The sequence below is a fragment of the Hyperolius riggenbachi genome, chromosome 9, assembly GCF_040937935.1.
Source record: "Hyperolius riggenbachi isolate aHypRig1 chromosome 9, aHypRig1.pri, whole genome shotgun sequence".
NCBI classification, from domain to species: domain Eukaryota; kingdom Metazoa; phylum Chordata; class Amphibia; order Anura; family Hyperoliidae; genus Hyperolius; species Hyperolius riggenbachi.
Genome location: NC_090654.1, coordinates 45,251,443 through 45,274,900, shown reverse-complemented (window position 1 = coordinate 45,274,900; position 23,458 = coordinate 45,251,443). Strand labels below are relative to the sequence as shown.

Below are 23,458 nucleotides of genomic sequence, written 5' to 3'. Positions count from 1 at the left end.
GTCAGATTAGCAGCAGATAGCTCAGATGGATTTCTTATCTATCTGATGTGTTTTTAGAACATTTTTTTACTAGGATAGAATTCCAATAGATTTCAGTTTGAAACCTATTGAAATTCGATCTGATGGCATTTTTTTGCGATCGATCGATCGGCCAGAAAATCGGCTGAGTGTATGGGCCCCTTTACACTAGTTACTGGTTGTAAAAAGAAACCTATCGCAGCAGACTGCACTAGCAGAGCTCCAAGTGGATGGATGCCAACAAGTAATTAAATTGGACCCAAATTAAAAATACAAGATTTCAGAAATAAAATCTATTTTCTAAATTATAATAATAAATAGCAGCCTTTTTTCAGCTGCATGATGACAAATATAAAATATTTACCATTTATTGGAGGAACCCCTCCCTTCCTTTCAGATTGTCGGAACAGAATCCGGCAGACTGGTGGAGTAGGTGGTGTCCAGCAAAGGAGGAATTGCTAATGGCTGCCACCTGTATAACCCTAGTTATGAATAGAGAAGGGCGAAAAGCATGCACTGAAATGCTCATAGGCTTGAATGAGTGTTTATTTATCTTTATATGTGTCAGAGAGGTGAAATTAAATATTTTGAATTAAAAAAATGTTTGGTTTGGGTCCGCTTTAAGCATTTCGTGTGTATTCTGCTGTATTTAGCGAGTTTACAGCACACATGGCTGCTGTACAGAACGGGGATTCTGTGCGGCCTTGCTGCAAGTAAACGTTGGACTATGCGACAGCCTCAGACCCAGACACGCAGGCAAAATCCATAATGCAATGTAATTCCATTACTGCTGAACAGGGAATTCAAAACCTATTGACAAATGTCTTGTACCATTGCAATTACACCTTAATATACATCTGCCATAACAGAAAGATGGAGGCCGCCTCTGCTGCTCGCCTGGAAAGGCTGGCTCCTTGCCTGCCCTTCTCATACACTTGGAACAAGTACGCCAATCAGGACGGACATACTACCTGGCTTGCATACCTGTTTCAGCTGAGAGGATCCAAGTCTATAGATTAAAGTGGACCTGAACTCTTGCACAAGACAGAAGGAAAACAGAGAAATGCACTCTGTATGCATTTAAAGAGTTTAGTCCGTCTAATTCCACCTCACCTGTGACTAATCACCACTGTAATTTGATATCTCTGTTGTGTCAGCTGGCTGCCATGGCCGAGCAGCTAATTTGTAAACACAGGATGTTAACCCTTTGTCTGCTTCTATGAAAGCAGGAAGTAGACACACTTCAGATTTAGAGATAGATGTAATAGTCAGGAAACTGGCTAGGAATAGCAGCCTACCTGTTATTTTCATGAGAGATTTACCTTATAGGAGAACCCTGCTCAGACCAGCACAGCAGAGTGAGGGCCAGGCATCCGACACGTTGATGGTTACTAGGGATGATCAAAGAGATGCAAAGACTTCTGAAATTATGCAAATTTGTATGCAAATGTCACAGCTTGAAAAAGGACCAATCAATTTAAACTTGGGTTTGGTCCATTTTCAAACTGCATAAATTTGCATCAAATTTGAAGAATTGATCATGCATAATGGTTACACAGCGCTAGTTTAGGTGCTACAGCAGGAAACCTCATAGGGAACAGTTGCCAAATCACAGCACCCTCTCCACATCGCAAAGTGTTGCGATTGGCCGAATGCTGTGGGCGTAGTTTACTACAACCTATCTGAAGCCTGGCAGTTTGAGAGGGCGCCATCCACTCAATCAGGCTAGCGAAATTTACTTATGAGGTTTCCTGCTGGGTCCCCCTAAACTAGACTAGGGCTAGTTGCATCCACTTCGCAGTACGGCTTTATTCTTGTAGATGAAATGGCAGTGTTGAGGTCTCCAGCAGTCAAGCACAGTCCTGTCGCACTTTAAGTATATGTTGCATATGCAATTATCTGACAGCACATTCTGGTGAGAGTCTGTAGCTGAGGAAGGAGGAGCCTCAACAGGAAGCTGAAAATCTAACCTGCAGCAGCTTCCACACCAGAGACTGCAATACTGTCATTTCAGCAGAATGAACCAGCGAACGTCTCTAGTCAGGTGAGCAGGATTAGCTTGGACGGTCGATGACATGCAAATCATTTCTACTTGCTTTCTTATTTCCTGTAAATTCTATGCAGTTTGAAATTGGACCAATCATGTTAACCTTCTTTAAATTGTACCAGAGATAAGAAGCATCTCAGGTTCCATATTAACCTGGGGCTTCCTTAAGCCCCTTTAAGGCCGCTCGTCCCTTGCCATCTCCCTGGGTGGCTCGTGTCCCTGGCCCGAAAGCCTGGCCTTTGCGCATGCCAAGCCCGGCCAAGCGCGCTCTCACAGCTGAGAGCTTTCTGGGCTTGCGCAGTACTACTGTGTTTACAAATTAGCTGCTCTGCTGAGGACTGCCAAGATTCCTGTGCTGTCACAGATGAGAGATCATATTACAATTGTGATTAGTCACAGATGAGGGGGAATTATACAGGCTAAAATCTCTAAACACATACTGTGTTTTCCTTGTGTCCTGTGCATGAGTTTAGGTCTACTTTAAGGGAAATCTGAAGTGAAGAATATGGAGGCAGCCATATTTGTTTCCTTTTAAACAATACCAGGTGACTGGCTGTCCTGCTGATTATGCATACATCAGTGGGGTCTGAGTCACACAACTGAAACAAGCATGCAGCTAATCTAGTCAGACTTCAGTCAGAGAACTTGATCTTGTTCAGGGTCCATGGCTAAAAGTATTGAGGTGTGCATGCACCTAGCGATTTTGCTGTATGGTCAACCATTTGATCACCTTCTTGAATCAGGAATTGTGTTCCATTCTGCCAGATCAATGAAAATTGGCAGATATCAGGTCAAATTGACCAACTTCGTCAGTTGAGAAGGTGGAAGATATCGGTTGACCCTACATGTATCTGCTTACATTCACATGATTTAAATCAACAGAATGGTTTTCTAATTTCAGAGCATGGATATACAGCATCGTTTAGACTGACTATGAAGGAGAATTGCATAGGAATTTGCTTGCAGACTGTGGGCCACTAGTCGATCAACTTTCGATCAAACGCTCTTATGCAAAACTGCTAGATGTATGGCTGCCTTTAGAGGCAGATGATCAGCAGGACAGAGAGGCAATCTGCATTGTCAGTCAGAAACGTCTGATCTCCATGCTTGTTTAGGGTCTATGGCTGATAGTATTAGAGGCAGAGGATCAGAAGGACAGCCAGGCAACTGGTATTGTTTAAAAATAAATAAATATGGCAGCCTTCATATACCTCTCAGGGTCCCTTGAAACATCCCATACACTACTGCTAACATTCCCGCAACTTTTTACAGGACATACTTTCAAGATAAAAAACAAAACAAAAACAAACTGCATTTAAAACTTGCATGAACTGACAACATCTTCATTTTTGAAGCCACAATGCCCCCCTCCTTTCCCCAAATCATTTCATTTATTACACAGTTATATAAACTTTGCATAAATAATTTACAGTACAAAAATAAATAAACTTTTGCTGTTCTAGATCCCAGACAAACGTTCCATCGCCCCCTAGTGGTAAAAGAAAAATATGACAAGAGCGGGTCATGAAAAGACCTTTGTTTTAGAACCATACAACTATTCTGCTAAAATATGTAACCAATTTAAAAGCGGGGTGAAAATGTTAATATTTTAAAAGCAGCGGGTTGAGTGTTGGTGTGATAATATTTGGTATTAGTCTAGTGAGGAGTAGAGGGGCTGAAGACAATCATGCCTGTTCTTGGAATTTCTTGTAATCTAATATAATTATTTCTCCTGGGCTGGATAAATACGGTACTTTCTCAGACTGTCCTGTAGCGCATCAGCTGCCCCTTCTCCAAACAGGGTCTGTGAGAACCGCAGCATATTGCCGCCCAACCCCAGGAAAACATTCTCATTACCATCTGGAGAGTGTGGAGACCAGATTACCACCTCTGTGGGTCATTCATGATGTGTCCTCTTACGGGAGAAGGCTCCTCGCGTTCTTATCTGATAGAAAGGAGTTGGGGGTGGAAATCAGGTTACATCTTTATGGTGATGTCTCATTTTCTGTCTTTGGGATCAGGGTTCCTATTAGGGCCGGTGCACATTTGCATGCTTCTGTGCATTTTCCAGCAATGTGTATCATCAGTCTGTGATAGAGTATTTCTGAGAAATTGGCAGTAGCACCCAAATATGCTCGGCCCCTTAAAGGACACCCAACCCAAGACAAAGCTACCTGCGGTATGTATAGAGGTATAATCATGCTGGAGCCCCATACCTGTGTATTGTCCGTTCCTGTTCTCGTTCACCCCCAAACCCCATAATCACTCCTTGAAAAATCTGACTTTTGGCTAAAGTCAAATTTTCAGACAGGAAGAGGAAGTCTTTGTGATGCTTCCTCCCACTCCCTCTTCTTAAAGAAGACATAAATGTTTTTCAAATGACTTTTACATCAATTCAAATGTATAAAAATAAATGTCGTCCCCCCCTCCCCCTCCCCATTTTAATAAATAATTATTACACAGTCAGGAGAATGGTACCTGTTTGAATTTACTACCAAAACCTAGAAAGAGGAATGCAAATTTTGGAGAGATTTTGTGTTTTTCATGCAGGAGTGAGTTGAAGATGGAAGTATTTACAGTGGTGCCAGGTTTTGAAGATAGGAAAATATGTTCCAGGTACAGCACATTTATTGTCTGCCTTTCTCTTCTGGTCTGAGAATTCGACTTTAGCCAAAAGTCAGATTTTTCAAGGAGTGATTACAGGGACCAGAGAAAATTAGGAGAGGAATGGACAGTGCACACATGTATGATGATCAAGCACGAACTTACCTCAGGTGGGTTTGTCTCAGGTCAGGTGTCCTTTAAAGCCAAGATGGCTTTAAAGGTAGTGACTAGTGATGGTAAATGGGATACAAATACATTTTAAGTTGATGTAAGCTTTATGCAAACTCATGGAAACTGATCAAATGCAGCAGTCCATTTCCAGGCTGCATAAATTTGCATTAAATTATCAAATGAGAATTATTAGCATCTTATTAACCAACCCTAGTAACAAGATGATTTTCCCAAAGATGACAAAGGCAGCTGTAAAAAAACTAAGGCCTCTTTTCCACGGGCAGTTGATAGGCAGTGAAACGCACAACTGCTTGCTGCTGCCTGGTAACTGCTCACTGCTGCCTGGCAACTGCTTGCTGAGCACACAGTTCAACTGTCCGTTGAAAAGAGGCCTAAATGTGTTTGCATCTCAAATGTGCTTGCATCTTCTCATACAGTCAATGATTTCCTGTTGCTGGGCTTCAAACTGGAGCTGGAGTCAGAACTCACAGGATGTTTAGAAATAAGGATAGTCGAGATACAAATAATTTCAAGTTGATGCAGGATTATGCAAATTCATGCAGCTTGAGGGAAGGAACACTCTAGGCAGAATAGCATGAGTTTTCCCCATAGCACATAGTGGAAAACACATATGTGATTCTGCCTAGTGTGTTACTACCCTGAAAATAGACCAATTTACCTCAGCATGGTTTGATTGGTTAGTTTTCAAGTTGCACACAAAGTTTGTAATGCTGCATTAACTCGAAAATATTTGTATCTCACTGACCATCCCTAGTTAGAAATTCTGTCAGGCTTTTATCGTCTGTGTCCCACTCTAGGAAATGTTGCCTCTTGTTTTAGGGACGTTCCCCATCTCCACACCAATAAACATTTTTATTAGTATTATGGGAAAGATCTAAAATCTCCATCGTGTTCTTATTCCTTCACTTCCAGTATGTAAGAACACCACAAGAAGTGAAGGAAGTGCTCGAAAAGGGTACAGACAGCAATATAAATATGGCAGTTTCTTTCCTGCTCTATTAAAAAACAACAAAATGGCTGAAAGTCCACTTCAAGCATGTCAGACATATGTATACAATAAAACCGCCAACATGTTCTGGCTGCAATTCCACTCTCGGCGGAGCTGCCAGCCCAGATTTATACCAACATTCTACATAAAAACGGTCATACAGTCATCGAGTCCTGAGACAATGCATATGCGTCCGCAGATAGGACTCTCGGACGTCTACCTCCCCTGGTACATGAAAGGATAGAAAATGTTCAGGAAGAAGGCAACAATGGCTGCCATGGTGGTGCCCAGCACGAAATAACGGATGCGGGTTTCATCTGAGTATTCCGTGAGATGGAGGTCTGCAGGACCGTGGCTAGCTGTGGCTCTCGCTCTTCGTCGGAGGTCCAGGGGCTGGCGTAGCTCCTCTTCTTCGGCCTCCATCGCCTGCCAGATCAGAGATGCCTGCGGTGTGTGGAAACCTGTGTCAGAGTCGGGGGACGGCACACAGAAGCTAGACATATAACATCTACACAGAAGCTACTGCTAAGCTGCTACAGGGTGGAGCTTTCATCTGATTTTTATGTTTACTCTAAGGAGAACTTTCCTAGTGTCTGGTGCAAGTGAATAGGACTTTGCTTCTCTCCCTCTATTGCTACCTCCAAGTTCAGCTACAGTATAGAATCAGTAGATCTGGGCTCCGTAAGGAATGCCTGGCTCAGGCACTAGTAACACTCCACGAAACAACTGATTCTCCTACTGGCTTCAGGCGGATTTCAGCGGATAACAGAGACTACAGCTATGAAATCAAGTGAGAAGCTTCCATAGAGAATTAAGCTCCATTGGCAGCACATAAAAAGTACAAAACAGAGATAGATTACAGGCTGGTTGGGCAGTTTTCAAATACAGTGGAACCTTGGTTTGCGAGCATAATTCGCTCCGGAAACATGCTTGTAATCCAAAGCACTCTTCTATAAGATTGAATTTCCCCATAAGAATTAATGGAAACTGAGATGATTCTCTCCAAGGTCCAAAAACTAGATATATATGCCGACTCTAGTATAAGCTTTTTGTGTAGGGGGGACTTTTTAATTGCCACCATTGTGTTAGAAATATGGTGGGGGAGACAACAACTTTTTGTGACACGTTTTTGGTCCCATACACGAGTATATACGGTAATACAAAGCACTATACTGAATAAAGTAAAAATACATACAGTAAAACAAATTAACCAGGACTTTACTTTTGAAAAGAATTGTTGCTGGTGGAAAGGTGTGGAGAAGTGTTATTGTGTAGAATGGGCTTTCACTTGAACTAGGCCCGTGTACACAGTAGTTTAGTCGACTGAGGCAGCCAATAATGACTGCCTCTGATGTGTGTACAGCAGCCCATGACCACCACCCAGGCAGTGATCTGGCAGGCGGATGACCTCGACCAAGCAACGACCGATACCTTCATGCTCACCACTCGCCGTGTGATGTCACATCTGCGCACCTCTGTTGGCCTTCCCCCGACTCCCCGCCCATATAGCACAGAACACGTAGTCAAAGCCTCAGCCAAGCGATGTCATTCGAGGGATCAGGTGCCGATCCCCATTGGGCGACATCCATCCTGTATGTGTTCGGGCCTTAGAATCATTACTTTCTTTTTGAGTGTGGTCGAGCCCTAGAATCATTGCTTTCTGTTGGCTCAACCCAATCTTTTTCATTTTTTGTGCGTCTAACAGGGAACTTATCCAGTGACTGTTACTTTTTGCCGATTTCACAGAAATGAGACATTGTCCAGTCCCTACACTCAGATTAAGTACAATCCTGCATCACGAAAGGGAGACGAAATCATCGTCTCAGTTGTGATGGCGTGACGCACGTATACATTCTGTGCTTGTATATCAAGACATTGCTTGCATATCAAGTCAAAATTTAATAAAAATTTTTTATAGTCAAAGCGTTTGAGATCCAGGGTTTTAATTATAATGCAAAATTGGGCGATTTATCTAGATCAAGTAGACAAATCATGAAACTCAAAACCGTCAAACTATTGCCATGCCACGGGGACAAATCTCGGGAGTAATACTATGCAATGAAGAAAAATCTGCAATGAGGAAAAATGTGATTTTATTGGGGTTTTCTCGCTGCTGGGATTTGCCGGCTGGGAAAAGAGCGGAATAGGTTTGTTCCACGCTGCTTACAGCCGATTCCAGGTCACTCAAAAGTGCAACCAGGATAAAACAGACTAAAAAAACCCTACATGCATACTTATTGTGAATTAACACACATACGTATTTTAAATTAACACACACACGCCATCGCCAAACAGAAACGAAAAACCTTTGATGCCCTCAAAAGAGAGAAAAAAAAAAAATGAAAACATTTTCTCCGTGCTTAAACCAGGTCCCCAAATTGAAACCGAAACAAACATGAATCCTGCCTGTCCATCTAAGAGTTGAGCCCCCTTTCTTCTCTCACCAAGTTGCTTCCATTGGCCATGTGTCACTAGGCCATTAATCCTGATACCAGCGTCACGTGACTAGAGATAGTGACTTAATGAGAGAGGAAGGGGTAGGCACAATTTATGTTTCGGGCTTGAGATTATTGGACAATGGTCTATATCGGTGATGGTTAACCTTGGCACTCCAGCTGTGGTGGAACTACAAGTCCCATGAGGCATTGCAATACTCTGACAGCTCTGAGCATAACTCGGTGAGGCAGAGGCATTATGGGATTTGTAGTTTTGGCACAGCTGGAGTGCCAAGGTTATCCATCACTGGTCTATATGAATGGAAACCTGAAGGATAAACAAGGCAAGGGAGGAGTGCTCCAGCGAACAGAGGACAATGACACTGAGGAGTAGAGGAGAGTGGAGGAACACGACGCCGACCCCAAAGAGGGGAGAAGGTAGGGTGTTTGTCTGTGCTGATGCTCTGCCTCTGATACTATAAGTCACTAGCCTACAACGAGCATGCAGATCAGATGCTGGGACTCTGGTCTGACGCCACTGGCTGCATGTTTGTTGTAGGAGTGGGACTCAAAAGCAACTGAAGCCTAAAGCTCAGCATGACAGTCAGGCAACCGGCATTGATTATAAGGAAATGTCAAATACAGAGCTGACAAGAGATGTCAGCTTCCATATTCCTCTCACTTCAAGTTCCCTTTAAACCATTTCCTTCCCAAAGGCACCTGATACAAATGATTGCTTGGTCAAATGCTTGGCAACTGAATGACACCACACAGAGCACCCAATTTCAATCAATTAAAAACTACACTTTGTAGGAATTTGTACAGTCCTGCGCTAAGTGATCCAAAATGTTTCAGCAAATCTGATCACATTTGTCATAGTTTTACTCATAAAAGTGGTATTGCTGAAAAATCAAGTTCCTAGGGAGGTAGACAAGAGGTTGGAAGAAGCGATCAAAAAAGTCAAAACTTGCCATAAATTGATAACTTTGATCGATTCGCACGTGGCTGTTACCTTGTGAAGAAGACATCGCACAGTTCATGGACTACTCTTGTGCTTACTGCTTAAAAGAGACTACAAAGTGACATTATGAGACAGCCAAGTGTATTTACAGTCCCAGTCCTACCTAGAACTTAAATTCATTTCTCTTACTCTAAGGAGTGAGAATCCAGGGCGCTAAATAACTGTTTCTCTGCAGTGAACTCTCACTGATAAGTAATTATAGGTCATAAAACTCCTGCTTGACTGAGAAAAAACCCTTTTGAGTGCAGGTTCCTCTGTATATGGATTGGTCAGCTGAACGCGCACACTGTATATTATATGCAGGACCGATTGCTACATACCGCCCCGTTGGTTCACTCAATAACCAAATTATTGTTTATCAGCCATTTCCAATAGGATCTCTGAGGAATTTACTTCTAATCAATAGGTAATCCCATTCATTGGATGGGCTCACTCGTTGACCAGGAGTGAACATTGGACACATCAGTCCGAAGTTGTGCTATCAGAACCAGGGCAGAGTTTTGCCTCAGATAGATTCTAGTTTGGTTTCTATCAGCCGTCTGCCTCTTACCTGACTGGCAGCTCCTTCTGCAGAGGCTCCAGCGTCAGCCCTGCGGTCCGCAGCAAGCCCCCGTACAGGCCTCTCCACAGGAGAGTTCCTCCGTCGATAAAACAACACATAAGCATATCGTGTGACTACTTGACTCTCGTCCACCGTGGTCACCGTACTGTCGTCAAATAGCCTCCAGCCTAAAGGTAAAAAACACAGGTCAGTGTATGAGAATGACAGACTCATACAGATCTACATATCCCGTGCAAACTGCTTTGCACGAACGTGAACCTAGCCGTAAAGGATTAGCGCTTTTAGAGGTATTATGTTGCATAACCTACGGTTTTCCTACAGTGACCCTTTAGCAGCCAATTTATTTAAGGCTTGTAAGTGCTCAAGGACAACTTATTCTAGCATTTTTTTTTATTTATTCTTTGTTACATTTCCTTGCTTCTAATTAGTACTGCTGTAATGTGCATTTATGGCCACCTGTCACTAGGGGCAGTACAAGACAATAACAGAGGACTTCTGCTTTCTGTTCTGCCGACTGAGGTAAAAAGCAGTGCACTTATCTCAAATGAGAAAACTCTATTGAAGCTGCTAATGGTTTAAAGCCTGAACAGGGGAAATTTTATTTACTAAAAATGAGTTTGACCACAATATACAGAAAACCAACCACTGCAAATAAATATTCATCAATAATATACTGCACCTTACATGAAGCAGATATTCACTGGGCAATTCGGGCTGCAAAGTGTGGCCGACCACTGGATAAGAATGGGCAGAATTGCTCACCTATCAGCGAGAGATCTGCTCATCTTGGTCAACCCATAATGGAGACTCCTTGTTAAATGCTTTTACTTACCAACATCACTTCTCTGGCTGTTCTTATCATTGGGCAGCCTGGCGTAGGCCGTGTAGTGTCCTCCAATCATGCCTCCATAATGATTAATGACAGCATAGAGGTCATAGATGGGTCTCTGGTGGTCTTCCTTCTGGCCAATGCAGAACGTGGTCAGATCCAGGCCCCTGCAAGCAGAAGCTCCATCACACACTTGATACACAATGTGCAGAATGAACACCAGCATATAAGGTGCTAGACTTCCTTTCCCATCAAGGTGACCAGGAGAACACTCTCCCCACCAAATACTAGACATGGAGGACCATGTGGTGGCTAAATGGTCAGCACTGTGTTTGTGAGTTATTCCAGTTTGCACGCACACTACCCAAAATAACGTGGAAGTAGCATCTTACTCGGCACATATCCAACTATCCGATTCGCTACAAACTCATCTCCTTGTGACCCAAGAACCTCAAAGTTCAGTATTGTATACATGCGATTCCCCATTAAAGAGTATCCTCAGCATAAAAGACAAAACCTGTCTAGTCAGGCTTCATATTAATGATTCAGGAATGACTCAGGATTAATTGCCTTCTCCCCCCCCCCCCCCCTTTAGAAATGCAGGCGGGGTTTTTCAAACTTATGCTGAGGCCCTGGCCACCCCCATCTGCATTGCCATTGACCTCCCCAGCTCATCAGCCGAGACCTAATTGGTGGTTGCTGAGCCGGAACGCAAGCAGAGGTTCCTGAAGAGCTTTGGAATCATGGCCCTGTCTGCGTTGCAGAGGTAAGTAATTCAGGAATTCAGGTAAGTAATTAAGCCCGACAAGCCCCCCCTTTGCATCGTTAGGGCAGACCCTGACATAACAGGCTCTGTCTTTTATACCACAGGTAATCTTTAATAATGGTCAATACATGTATAGCACCACTGTACACAAGAACTAATGGGAGAATTATTGAGGAGGTTGGTCAGTGAGAGGCAAAAAGAACAGGCAACCAAAAAGTTTCTTACTGCTTCAAGGGAACTAAAACTGGTCATGCATTAGAACGGTCAGCTCTCAAAAGAAAAATTAAATATCAATACTGGGGGGACTTACATGGGGCTTATTTTGGAATAAACCTCCCCATACCCAGCTTTACTGGCTAACTGGAGGTGGTCAATGACAAAAGAGTAGACCCAATCAGCAAGCAATCTGCAGGTCCTGCTGTGCAGCTCGCGCAGAGGATGCAGGGGGACTACCATCACACAGAAACAATTTTGGAGAAAAGGACACTGACTTTCTGGCACTACAAGATGACTCGTTTTAGTGGTTTCCATTCCTTTGGTCACAATTTGCTGGCTGACAGGTTTGCATTAAACTTTTAAGCCTAAAATAAGACAAAATTTCAAGCTTATTAAGGCCGCTGCTTATTGAGGTACCTGACTGGGAAGTCCACCAGATCGTTTATTTTGTCCCGCCAGATGAATGTCCGGAAGGAGAAGCGTTTCAGCTGGATGATCAGAATGTTGGGGAGTCTCCAAAGCATCAGCTGCTTGGAGGCTTCTCTGTGCTGGTTACACTTGGGGCAATACCTGAGTCATGAAAAATACAAATGACATTCGAGTTACACGCAATTGCAAAACAGAGCCTAAGTGCAGCCACAGACTGACACCACAATGTCCTCACCAGGCTTCCTCTGGGGCAAGGACTTCAGGTTTAGTGAAGAGGTTCAGACACTGCTCCAGGGTGAACAGGCCAACCCTAGCAGCCTCACTGGCAGATGATAGGTCCTCCTCATATTCTAGTTCTTTGGATTCCACCAGCACAAACTCCTTCATGCGCTCATTGTTCTTCCAGACCAGAGCAAGAGAACTGTCATCGGTCAGGTCCAGGACGGAGTCACCTATGGACAGGAAGAGGGACCATGAAAACCGTGCATGGAATACATGTGCAATGTTGGGAGTCTAGAACCTAGGTTCTCAACATGTGGTACGCGTACCCCAGGGGGTACTTCTGATGGTTCCTGGGGGTACTCGGACTTGATATACTTAACCAAGAACAACAAATTTAGAGTTTTAGAAAATGATAAATCTTATTTAAACAACACCAAACTAGTATTTTAGCTAATTAAATGCAATAGTACAGTGTTTCCCAACCAGTGTGCCGCGGCACACTAGTGTGCCGCGGCATGTTGCCCGGTGTGCCGTACAGGTCTGGCCTCTCGCCAGACCTGTACCTACTTTAGGGTGCAGGAGGGGGGAAGTAGCGCTAGAAGGAGGGGCAGTGGAGGCAGCGGTGGGGAGGGGGGAAATACCCCCCCCCCTCCCTCACCTGGGACCCCTCTTCTGCCTCTTTCCCCCTCCGTTTAGCGGTGGCAAGTGCGGCTCGGCGGCGGGGAGGCATACAGAGAATTACTCACCACTTCCGCGTTCCAAGCGCCGGCAACGTCAAGTCGTCACACATCTCCGCCTTCAATGCCGCCCACTGTTCTTCCTGATTAGCGGAAGCACAGTGGGCGGTATTGAAGGCGGAGATGTGTGACGACATGACGTTGCCGGCGCTTGGAACGCAGAAGTGGTGAGTAATTCTCCGTATGCCTCCCCGCCGCCGAGCCGCACTTGCCACCGCTAAACGGAGGGGGAGAGAGGCAGAAGGAGGGGTCCCGAGGGAGGGGGGGGGGGGGATATTTCCCCCCTCCCCACCGCTGCCTCCACTGCCCCTCCTTCTAGCGCTGCTTCCCCCCCTCCTGGGCATCTATACTGGGGGGAACTGTACTAGCTATACTGGGGGCCACTAAACTAGCTATACTGGGGGCAACGAAACTAGCTATACTGGGGGCAACGAAACTACCTACACTGGGGGCAACTAAACTAGCTATACTGGGGGCAACTATACTAGCTATACTGGGCACTATACTGGGGCACTACCTACCTATACTGGGCACTATGCTAGCTATACTGGGCACTATACTAGCTATCTGGGTACTATACTAGCTATACTGGGCACTTTACTGGCTATACTGGGGCACTACCTATCCATACTGGGACTATACTAGCTATACTGGGGCACTATACTAGCTATACTGGGGCACTATACTGGGGTAACTATACTAACCATACTGGGGCAACTAAACTCCCTATACTGGGGCAACTATGCTAGCTATGCAGCCGCCCCCCCCCCATAGCCGGGCACTGTCCACTAGGTCGCGCAAACACCCGCGCCCCCGCCCCTGCAATAGTAAATGCTTGGAAATTGTTCACAACCAATTATCATGTACTACGATTAAATATATATTTATCAAGGGGTACTTGTGATAATGTGTACTATGCTAGGGGGTACTTGGTGAGTACAGGGTTTTAAAAGGGGTACTTACCAATAAAATGTTGAGAAACACTGGTCTAGAACACAGGGGGTGGGGCTGTCTAATACCCGGGGCTTACCCGGCAACCTAAACTGGGGAGAGAGCTGACCAATACTGAGGGCACACCTGGCTACCAATTCTGGGAGGGGGAAGGGGGGTTGGTGGAAGGCTTATCAGCTACCTGAACTGGGGGCTCTTACCTATGGAGATGGAAGGCTATGGAGAGGCGTACGAGAGGAATCGGGGCAGGAGACTTGGACGCAGGATACAGCCGATATATGGCTGATCCTGCTAAAGCACAAGTCCCGGCCGCGTTAAATACTCTTCCCCCTCCAAGCCGCCATGGAAGGTGAGGAATGAAATAATTCGGCTTCCAGCAATTGCTGGAGGCTGAATTATAGTGTTTTAAAAGCAACTTCAGCGCCATCTTCTGAACTACTCACTGCCGCGCCCAAGTCTCCTGCGCTGGAATGAAAGTGTTCGTATGGAGAGAGTCCTATAGAGCCTTCCAGTTTCTCTCACTGTCCCCTCGTTCCAGCACTGTCACCCCCGTTAGCAGTATTCGACCGATGGGTTGAATTCTGCTCTGTGTCACCGTGGGAGGATTTGGGAGCCTGAGTGCTCCTGAAGACAGGCGGCTCCGTACTGTGCAAGCATGTACAAGTGCTTGTAAAGTACGGAGCTGCCTGTCTTCGGAAAGCACTCGGCTCCTGAAGCAATCGAATCCTCCCATGATGCCAGATTGAAACGGGGGTGACAGGGCTGGAATGAAGGAATGGTGAAAGGAACGGAAAGGCTCTAAAGCAGAGTTCCCAAACCCTGTCCTCAAGGCCCACCAACAGTGCATGTTTTGTGGAAATCCACAGAGGCAGTTAATCAGCTCTGCTGAGACACTAATTACCTCACCTGTGCAGGTTTGTGGTTTTCTGCAAAATGTACTGTTGGTGGGCCTTGAGGACAGGGTTGGGGGAACTGTGCTCTAAAGGACCCAGAGCCTTCCTCATCCATAGGCGACTCCCCCTCCCCCCACTTTGGACTTGCTTTGACTTGCTTTAAAGCGGGCCTAAACCTTTGCACAGGACAGGAGGAAAACATATAGAAATGCACCCTGTATGTATTTACAGAGTTTAGCCTGTCTGATTCCCCCTCATCTGTGACTAATCACAAGTTGTAATCTGATCCCTCAAGTGAGACAGCTGACTGCCACAGCAGAGAGCCAATTGGTACACACTGGATGTTAACCCTATGTCTACTTCCAAGAAAGCAGGGATACACTGCAGATTTATTGCAGGATTTGTATCAGCTGTAACAAAGAGATGTCTTTTCTTTAAAGGTTATTATGTTGTTGCTTATCTTTTAGATCAGAGAGGAAGTTCTGAGTTCAGATCCGTTTTAAGTAGCTGCATCTTTAAAGGAGAACTGTGGTGAGAGATATATGGAGGCTGCCATATTTATTTCCTTTTAAGCAATACCAGTTGCCTGGCAGCTCTTCTGGTCTATTTGGCTGAAGAAGTGTCTGAATCACACCAGAAACAAGCATGCAGCTAATCTTGTCATATCTGTCAAAACTGTCAGGAACACCTGATCTGCTGTATGCTTGTTCAGGGGCTGTGGCTGAAAGCATTAGAGGCAGAGGATCAGCAGGATAGCCAGGCAACTGGTATTGCTTAAAGGGAACCAGAGACGCCAGGAAAAAGATTTTATACATACCTGGGGCTTCCTCCATCCCCATACGCACGGATCGCTCCCACGCCGCCGTCCTCCGCTTCCTGTATCAGCCAGTTCCAGGTCCCGTAGTTTCGGCCAGTCGGCGTCAGCACGAGGCCAATTGTCCGCATCACAGGGGCTCCCAGCATACCAGTACGCGTGCAGCTGCATACTGCGCAGCCGCATACGTAAGGGTATGGAGGGAGCCCCTGTGATGCGGACAATTGGCCGTGTCCGCCGGAAGTGACGGGACCTGGTACCGGCGGATCCAGGAAGCGGAGGATGGCGGCGTGGGAGCGATCCACGCTTATGGGGCTGGAAGAAGCCCCAGGTATGTATGAAATCTTTTTTTCTTTTTCTATGTCCGGCGTCTCTGGTTCCCTTTAAATGGAAATAAATATGGCAGCCTTCATATCTCTCTCACTATAGTTCTCCTATAAGCACGCCTAGTACAAAAAGCACAAACCTCTGTCCTCCAGCTTCACCTCCCTCCCGGAGCCATCGATGTGGTTGATGTAGAAGAGAGCAGCATGTGAACTAGAGATATCTGCCGACTGTTGGTAACCGGGCACAGCAGCTGGGGAGAAACAAACATTAGTGGGGGGAAAAAATAGTCTTATAAATTCCAAACTACATAAAGGAACAGATTAAATGATTATGCAAATAGATAGTACAGACCTGTGTAGAGGCAAACTAATATTACATGTCCTCTGAGCTACACACACAACTGGAGAGAAACATACTGCCACCTCAGGATAACATCACATGAATGAGATCTAGCAGCCATTTGTGTGTGCCTCAGCTGCAGTTCTCACTCTGTTAGCTAGTGCCTCAATAACTGTCCCCGATTCACTTGTGCCCCAGCAGCCATTCCCTCCACTAGCTAGTGCCCCAGAAGCTGCCCCCCCCCCTCCCCTCCTACTAGCTAGTGCCTCAGCAGATGTCTCCGCTCTGCTAGCTAGTGCTTCAAAAGCTGTCCCTGCTGACTACTGCCTCAGGGACTGTCAGGTTTGTTTTAAGATTGCATGGGACACTGGCAAAGCTAGATTTTAGAAACCGCAGACTGCAGCTCTGAAAGCCGCCTGCAGGAAGTGACTGGTGTGTGGGCTAAATTATAAATCATATGGCTAATAGGACATTACATACTAGATCACACAGATAATAAGTATACTAAAGCTTGTTCCATTATCACAATATACAAAGGTGTATGCAATGTGGAATAAAAACAAGCTTTTGAGGGTTTACAGTGGTTTGCAAAAGTATTCGGCCCCCTTGAAGTTTTCCACATTTTCTCACATTACTGCCACAAACATGAATCTATGTTATTGGAATTCCACGTGAAAGACCAGTACAAAGTGGTGTACACGCGCGAAGTGGAGAAAAAAATCATACAGGATTCCAAACATTTAAAAAAAACAAAACTGCCAAGTGGGGTGTGCGTAATTATTCAGCCCCCTGAGTCAATACTTTGTAGAACCACCTTTTGCTGCAATTACAGCTGCCAGTCTTTTAGGGTATGTCTCTACCAGCTTTGCACATCTAGAGACTGAAATCCTTGCCCATTCTTCTTTGCAAAACAGCTTCTGCTCAGTCAGATTAGATGGACAGCGTTCGTGAACAGCAGTTTTCAGATCTTGCCACAGATTCTCGATTGGATTTAGATCTGGACTTTGACTGGGCCATTCTAACACATGGATAGGTTATGTTTTAAACCATTCCATTGTTGCCCTGGCTTTATGTTTAGGGTCATTGTCCTGCTGGAAGGTGAACCTCCACCCCAGTCTCAAGTCTTTTGCAGTCTCCAAGAGGTTTTCTTCCAAGTTTGCCCTATATTTGGCTTTATCCATCTTCCCATCAACTCTGACCAGCTTCCCTGTCCCTGCTGAGGAGATGCACCCCCCGAGCATGATGCTGCCACCACCATATTTGACAGTGGGGATGGTGTGTTCAGAGTGATATGCAGTGTTAGTTTTCCGCCACACATAGCGTTTTGCATTTTGGCCAAAAAGTTCCATTTTGGTCTCATCTGACCAGAGCACCTTCTTCCACATGGTTGCTGTGTCCCCCACATGGCTTGTGGCAAACTGCAAACGGGACTTCTTATGCTTTCTGTTAACAATGCCTTTCTTCTTGCCACTCTTCCATAAAGGCCAACTTTGTACAGTGCACGACTAATAGTTGTCCTATGGACAGAGTCTCCCACCTGAGCTGTAGATCTCTGCAGCTCGTCTAGAGTCACCATGGGCCTCTTGACTGCATTTCTGATCAACGCTCTCCTTGTTCGGCCTGCGAGTTTAGGTGGATGGCCTTGTCTTGGTAGGTTTACAGTTGTGCCATACTCCTTCCATTTCTGAATGATCGCTTGAACAGTGCTCCGTGGGATGTTCAAGGCTTTGGAAATCTTTTTGTAGCCTAAGCCTGCTTTAAATTTCTCAATAACTTGATCCCTGACCTGTCTTGTGTGTTCTTTGGACTTCACGGTGTTGTTGCTCCCAATATTCTCTTAGACAACCTCTGTGGCCCTCACGGAGCAGCTGTATTTGTACTGACATTAGATTACACACAGGTGCACTCTATTTAGTCATTAGCACTCATCAGGCAATGTCTATAGGCAACTGACTGCAGTCAGATCAAAGGGGGCTGAATAATTACCCACACCCCACTTTGCAGTTATTTGTAAAAAATGTTCGGAATCATGTATGATTTTCGTTCCACTTCTCACGTGTACACCACTTAGTGTTGGTCTTTCACGTGGAATTCCAATAAAATTGATTCATGTTTGTGGCAGTAATATGACAAAATGTGGAAAACTTCAAGGGGGCCGAATACTTTTGCAAACCACTGTAGGTGGGAGGTACAACCAGGATTAAAATAACATTGTAATGGAAAAAAAAAATAACTTAAAAACAATTAGGCTTGTAGCACAAAATCATAAATTTTGTAATCCTCAGCGCTGTATGTTATAACAGCCCTCCAGTTGCAGCCTGCAGTCCCCCAGTGCTCAAAAATGAGACATGGCCACCACCCAGGGTACAAACCACAACACAGGCTTAGATTTCTTGCAACAGGGGGTTAAAACATTTTATTTAAAATATATTGCACAAATGACAGCGGTATGACGCCAAAACCCGGTCAGGAAGGTGAGATGGGCTACTTATATCTAGTATATTACTGGAAAGGTTGAGTAATAAGGTGCACTGGAGTGACTATCCGTGCAGATGCATAGAATTGCATATAAGGTATCTGCACGGATAGTCACTCCAGTGCACCTTATTACTCAACCTTTCCAGTAATATACTAGATATAAGTAGCCCGTCTCTCCTTCCTGACCGGGTTTTGGCGTCATACCGCTGTCATTTGTGCAATATATTTTAAATAAAATGTTTTAACCCCCTGTTGCAAGAAATCTAAGCCTGTGTTGTGGTTTGTACCCAGGGTGGTGGCCACATCTCATTTTTGAGCACTGGGGGACTGCAGGCTGCAACTGGAGGGCTGTTATAACATACAGCGCTGAGGATTAAAAAAACTATCTGTATCCATTTTGGATTGGACGAACCTCTGACTGCAAAAATATTGCTGTTGTCTAGCGCGCAAGTCCTTTTATTCTTCAGGTACAAATCATACAAAGACATGGTTTGCTTCAAACTACACAATAGGGCCTGACACACATTTTGTGCCTCAAGACAGGAAAGGGTGCTTCTTTAGAGGCTGTGTCTCTTAGGCCTAGTGCACACCAGAGCGTTTCGGCTGCGGTTTGCGATCCGCTTGCGGCTGCGGATCCGCTTGGGTAATGTACTTCAATGGGTTGGTGCACACCAGAGCGGGAGGCGTTTTGCAGAAACGCATACTCCCGGGCTGCAGCATTTTTTGGATTGCGGATGCATTTCTGCCTCAATGTTAAGTATAGGAAAAACGCAAACCGCTCTGAAAAACGCCAGTTCAGAGCGGTTTGCAGGCGTTTTTTGTTACAGTAGCTGTTCAGTAACAGCTTTACTGTAACAATACATGAAATCTACTACACCAAAACGCTTCACAAAACCGCAAAATGCTAGCTGAAACGCTACAGAAAAAGAAGAAAAAGCGTTTCAAAATCTGCTCGCATTTTGCGGATCTGCTAACGGTTTTTGGTGTGCACTAGGCCAGAGAGCTTATTCACACTGACTGATCAACTGCCTCATGGGGGATTCTCAAGGTTTCTTTATTCTTAAAAACACTTACTGATCAGCAGTTCCTTAGTCTAACTAGCAAATTAGTGGGCAAACGAGGCTGGCTGGCCACTTTGTACAGATTCTGTCCAAGAAATAGTTTTGTAAAGAATATAGGAAATGCTAAGAATCCCCCACAATTAGATGGATTAGTCCAAAATCAGTCAGAACTCACACTGGGTTAGAAACTCCTACCTTCAGGTTTCACTGATTTTTCATAGGTGGTTTCTTTTTCTCCTCCGAAATCAAAATCCCGTAAAGAGTTTGTGGACTGCTCAGAAAAGCCAGAGTCCGTGCTGACCAGCGAGTGTCGATCTGTACAAGCCGTGCCTGGCCCGCTGGCTCCTGCTGCCTCTGGCTGTGCTGTGTGGCCGGGGGAGGACCCCAGGGACAGAGGGGTGCAGTGAGAGTCTCTATCGTCCTCTAGTGGCTCTCCTACGGAGGTGCAGTTAGACTGTGCCGCTGAGGGCTCCACCTTCTCTGCACTTAGTGGTTGTGGAGGCTGCTCAGACACCCGCCCGGGGAGGAATGGAGGCTGGAACACGTTTATCGAATACCTAGAGACACACAAAAAATTGATTTTATCAGACACTGAAAAAGGCATGAGCATTTGCTACTAGGCTGAAGGTGAAGGCATTTCTACAAAAAACAAAAATATCAAAGCTTGTAAACAGTTGCACAGGCTGCTGTGGTTGAAGGAGGCCTAAAGTGAAAGTAATGGACAGTTTAACTTGCCTGGGGCTTTTTCCAGCCCTGGGTCAGTCGCAATAGCAACTTTTACAAACAGCAGAACGGGACTGCAGAGGACTAGAAGGACTGCAGGGGGCTGGAAGAACCTCCAAGGTAAGTTAAACTGCCCACATTAAATTCACTTTCGATTCCCTTTAACCCCCCTGGCAGTCTGATTCTTTCCGGATTTTAGGGTCTAAAAGTGGTGCAATTTTTTTTGCATGCTTTTACACCCTAGTGGGGGGGGGGATTATAGATCCCTTTCATTGATCAAAGCCCCCTGCTGAAAAATCGACGGCGTCTCATCAGACGCCGCAATTTTTCTGAGTTCAAAAAGTTCCCTGTCTTCATTCTTCTTCCTGGAAGTGGGATCTATCGCTCCCAGGACTATTTGAATATGGCCATCTTGTGGCCAAATAGTAAAACTACACTCAAATCCAGTTTTTATTAAATAAAAATTTTTTTTCAACATTTAAAATTAGCTGTTTTTACTCCCACACCAAAAATTACCCACACACAATTTTTAATAAAAAAATAGAAAACTACAATAATTCAAAAAAAAAAAAAATAGTTACCTAAGGGTCTGAACTTTTTAAATATGCATGTCAAAGGAGTATATTAATATATTTTTTTAGATTATGGGCTTGTAAATAGTGATGGACGCAAATTGAAAAATTTGCACCTTTATTTCAAAATAAAGTATTGGCGCCATACATTGTGATAGAGACATAATTTAAATGGTGTAATAAGCGGGACAAATGGGCAAATAAAATACATGAGTTTTAATTATGGTAGCATGTATTAATTTCAAACTATAATGGCCAAAAGCTGAGAAATAATTTTTTTCCATTTCTTTCTTAAAGAGGAACTGTAACATAAAAAGATCCCCTGGGGGGTACTCACCTCGGGTGGGGGAAGCCTCCGGATCCTAATGAGGCTTCCCACGCCGTCCTCCATCCGTCAGGGGTCTCGCTGCAGCCCTCTGTGGAGTCCGGGCAGCGGTGACGTCAATATTTACCTTCCTGGCTCCTGCGCAGGCGCTCTGACGGCTGTCGGCTCCGAACTACACGGAAATACCCGATCGCCGTCGGGTCCGCTCTACTGCGCAGGCGCAAGTTTCCTGCGCCTGCGCAGTAGAGCGGACCCGAATGAGATCGGGTATTTACGTGTAGTTCGGAATGGAAAGCCGCCACAGCGCCCCCGCTGGAGCCAGCAAAGGTAAATATTGAAATGACAGTCGGCACAGTCGCCGGCTGTTCGGAGGGCTGCGGAGAGACCCCCGTGGGACAGAGGACGGCATGGGAAGCCTCATTAGGATCCGGAGGCTTCCCCCACCCGAGGTGAGTACCCCCCAGGGGATCTTTTGAATGTTACAGAGTCTCTTTAATATTCCTGTTAAAATGGATTCAGAATAAATTAATTCTCAGCAAAATTTATCACCCAAAGAAAGCCTAATTGGTGGCGGAAAAAACAAGATATAGACCAATTCATTGTGACGAGCAGTGATAAAGTTATTGGCAAATGAATGGGAGGTGAAATTTGCTCAGATGCAAAAAATAAACAACCCTTCAGGCTTAAGTGGTTAAAGAGAAACTCTAGTGAAAGTAACCATGAATAAAATAGCTTAATAGATAACATTGCTGGTTTGCTGGACAAATTATCAGACTGACTTGCAATTAACATATTTTTTAGCTTACAAGATGCTTTTGACTATAAGACGCACCTAGGTGTAGAGGGCAAAAACCGGGGGGGGGGGGGGGGGGGGGAATACTAAACCTGGTGCATCCAAGGTGCAGGAGTGTCTTGTAGATGTTCTCTCCCTGTAATGGAGTCCTCTTCTGTCCCCTGTTCCTCCCGTGTACTCCTCAGTTTCCCCTGAATACATGAAAGCAGCACGGCCCACCTAATCCACCAGAGCCCATGGTGATCAGAGACCTCTCCTATCTCTCACTGCTCCCCTAGTGTCAGCTTCTGATGATCGCATCAACAGATGTAGGCATTAGGGGAGCCGTGAGACAGAGGTCTGATCACCGCGGGCTCCGATGGATTAGGTGAGCAGTGCTGCTTCTTTCAATTTTGTTCAGGGAGAGCAAAGGAGGACACAAGGGGTGAGTGGAGGAGACACAGGGACAATAGAGGGAGTCCCCGACATCACGGTGGGTTGTATCGGCAGGCATTCGTACGTCGGGGGCATATAAGACGCTGTCACTTTTTCTCCTCTTTTTTTTTGGAGGAGAAAAGGTGCATCTTATATGCCGAAAAATACAGTAAGCAATTACTGAGCAGAGAAAGTTATTTTCTCTGTTTCTTCCCTGGGACTCCTCTGTTTATGGAACCACGACTCCTACTTCAGGTACCCAAAATGGTTCAGACTCCTAGACTCAGACTCCTTAGTCTAATACTTACCAGGGCTGTGGATTTGGTACAAAAATCATCCAACTCCTCAGTTTATGAAACCACTGACTCAGACTCCAACTGCAGGTACCCAAAATTGCTCCGACTCCTCAACCCTGGTGCAGACCGTTGGATTGGAAACTAGTGAACTGATGCACATCGTAAAACCCGTACACATGCTAGATAAAAGTTGGCAGACGCTAACCGCCTCTGCCAAAAATCCAGAGTGTGTATGGCAGCCCCTGACTCCTGAAGCACCCCTCCCCTGCATGATTTAACACCTGTGTCACTGTCGGATGTCCGCCCCCCCACCACAGTATACATTTTCTGTAAAGCCTAAGCTCAGACATGTCGGCCAAGAGATCAGATCCCGATCCCCACTGGGCGACATCCATCTAGCATGCGT

At 45.2% G+C, this 23,458-nt stretch overlaps 1 protein-coding gene across 3 annotated transcripts in view; it reads right to left on the bottom strand.

The window, feature by feature from the left end:
- The window catches only part of USP19 (ubiquitin specific peptidase 19), a 157,312-nt gene that overhangs the window by 15,074 nt on the left and 118,780 nt on the right, over positions 1 to 23,458 (bottom strand). For 2 of the 3 annotated variants that reach the window (XM_068252644.1, XM_068252645.1), the window contains exons 20-26: positions 20,125 to 20,486; positions 16,191 to 16,301; positions 12,343 to 12,559; positions 12,096 to 12,248; positions 10,700 to 10,863; positions 9,856 to 10,034; positions 5,962 to 6,293 (exon numbers count right to left, since the gene is read on the bottom strand). In XM_068252644.1, the coding sequence (XP_068108745.1) occupies positions 6,066 to 6,293; positions 9,856 to 10,034; positions 10,700 to 10,863; positions 12,096 to 12,248; positions 12,343 to 12,559; positions 16,191 to 16,301; positions 20,125 to 20,486 (1,414 nt within the window). In that variant the 3' untranslated portion in view covers positions 5,962 to 6,065. Of the gene's footprint in view, positions 1 to 5,961; positions 6,294 to 9,855; positions 10,035 to 10,699; positions 10,864 to 12,095; positions 12,249 to 12,342; positions 12,560 to 16,190; positions 16,302 to 20,124; positions 20,487 to 23,458 lie in introns of those variants that run through there. The other variant, XM_068252646.1, reaches the window with a different exon arrangement.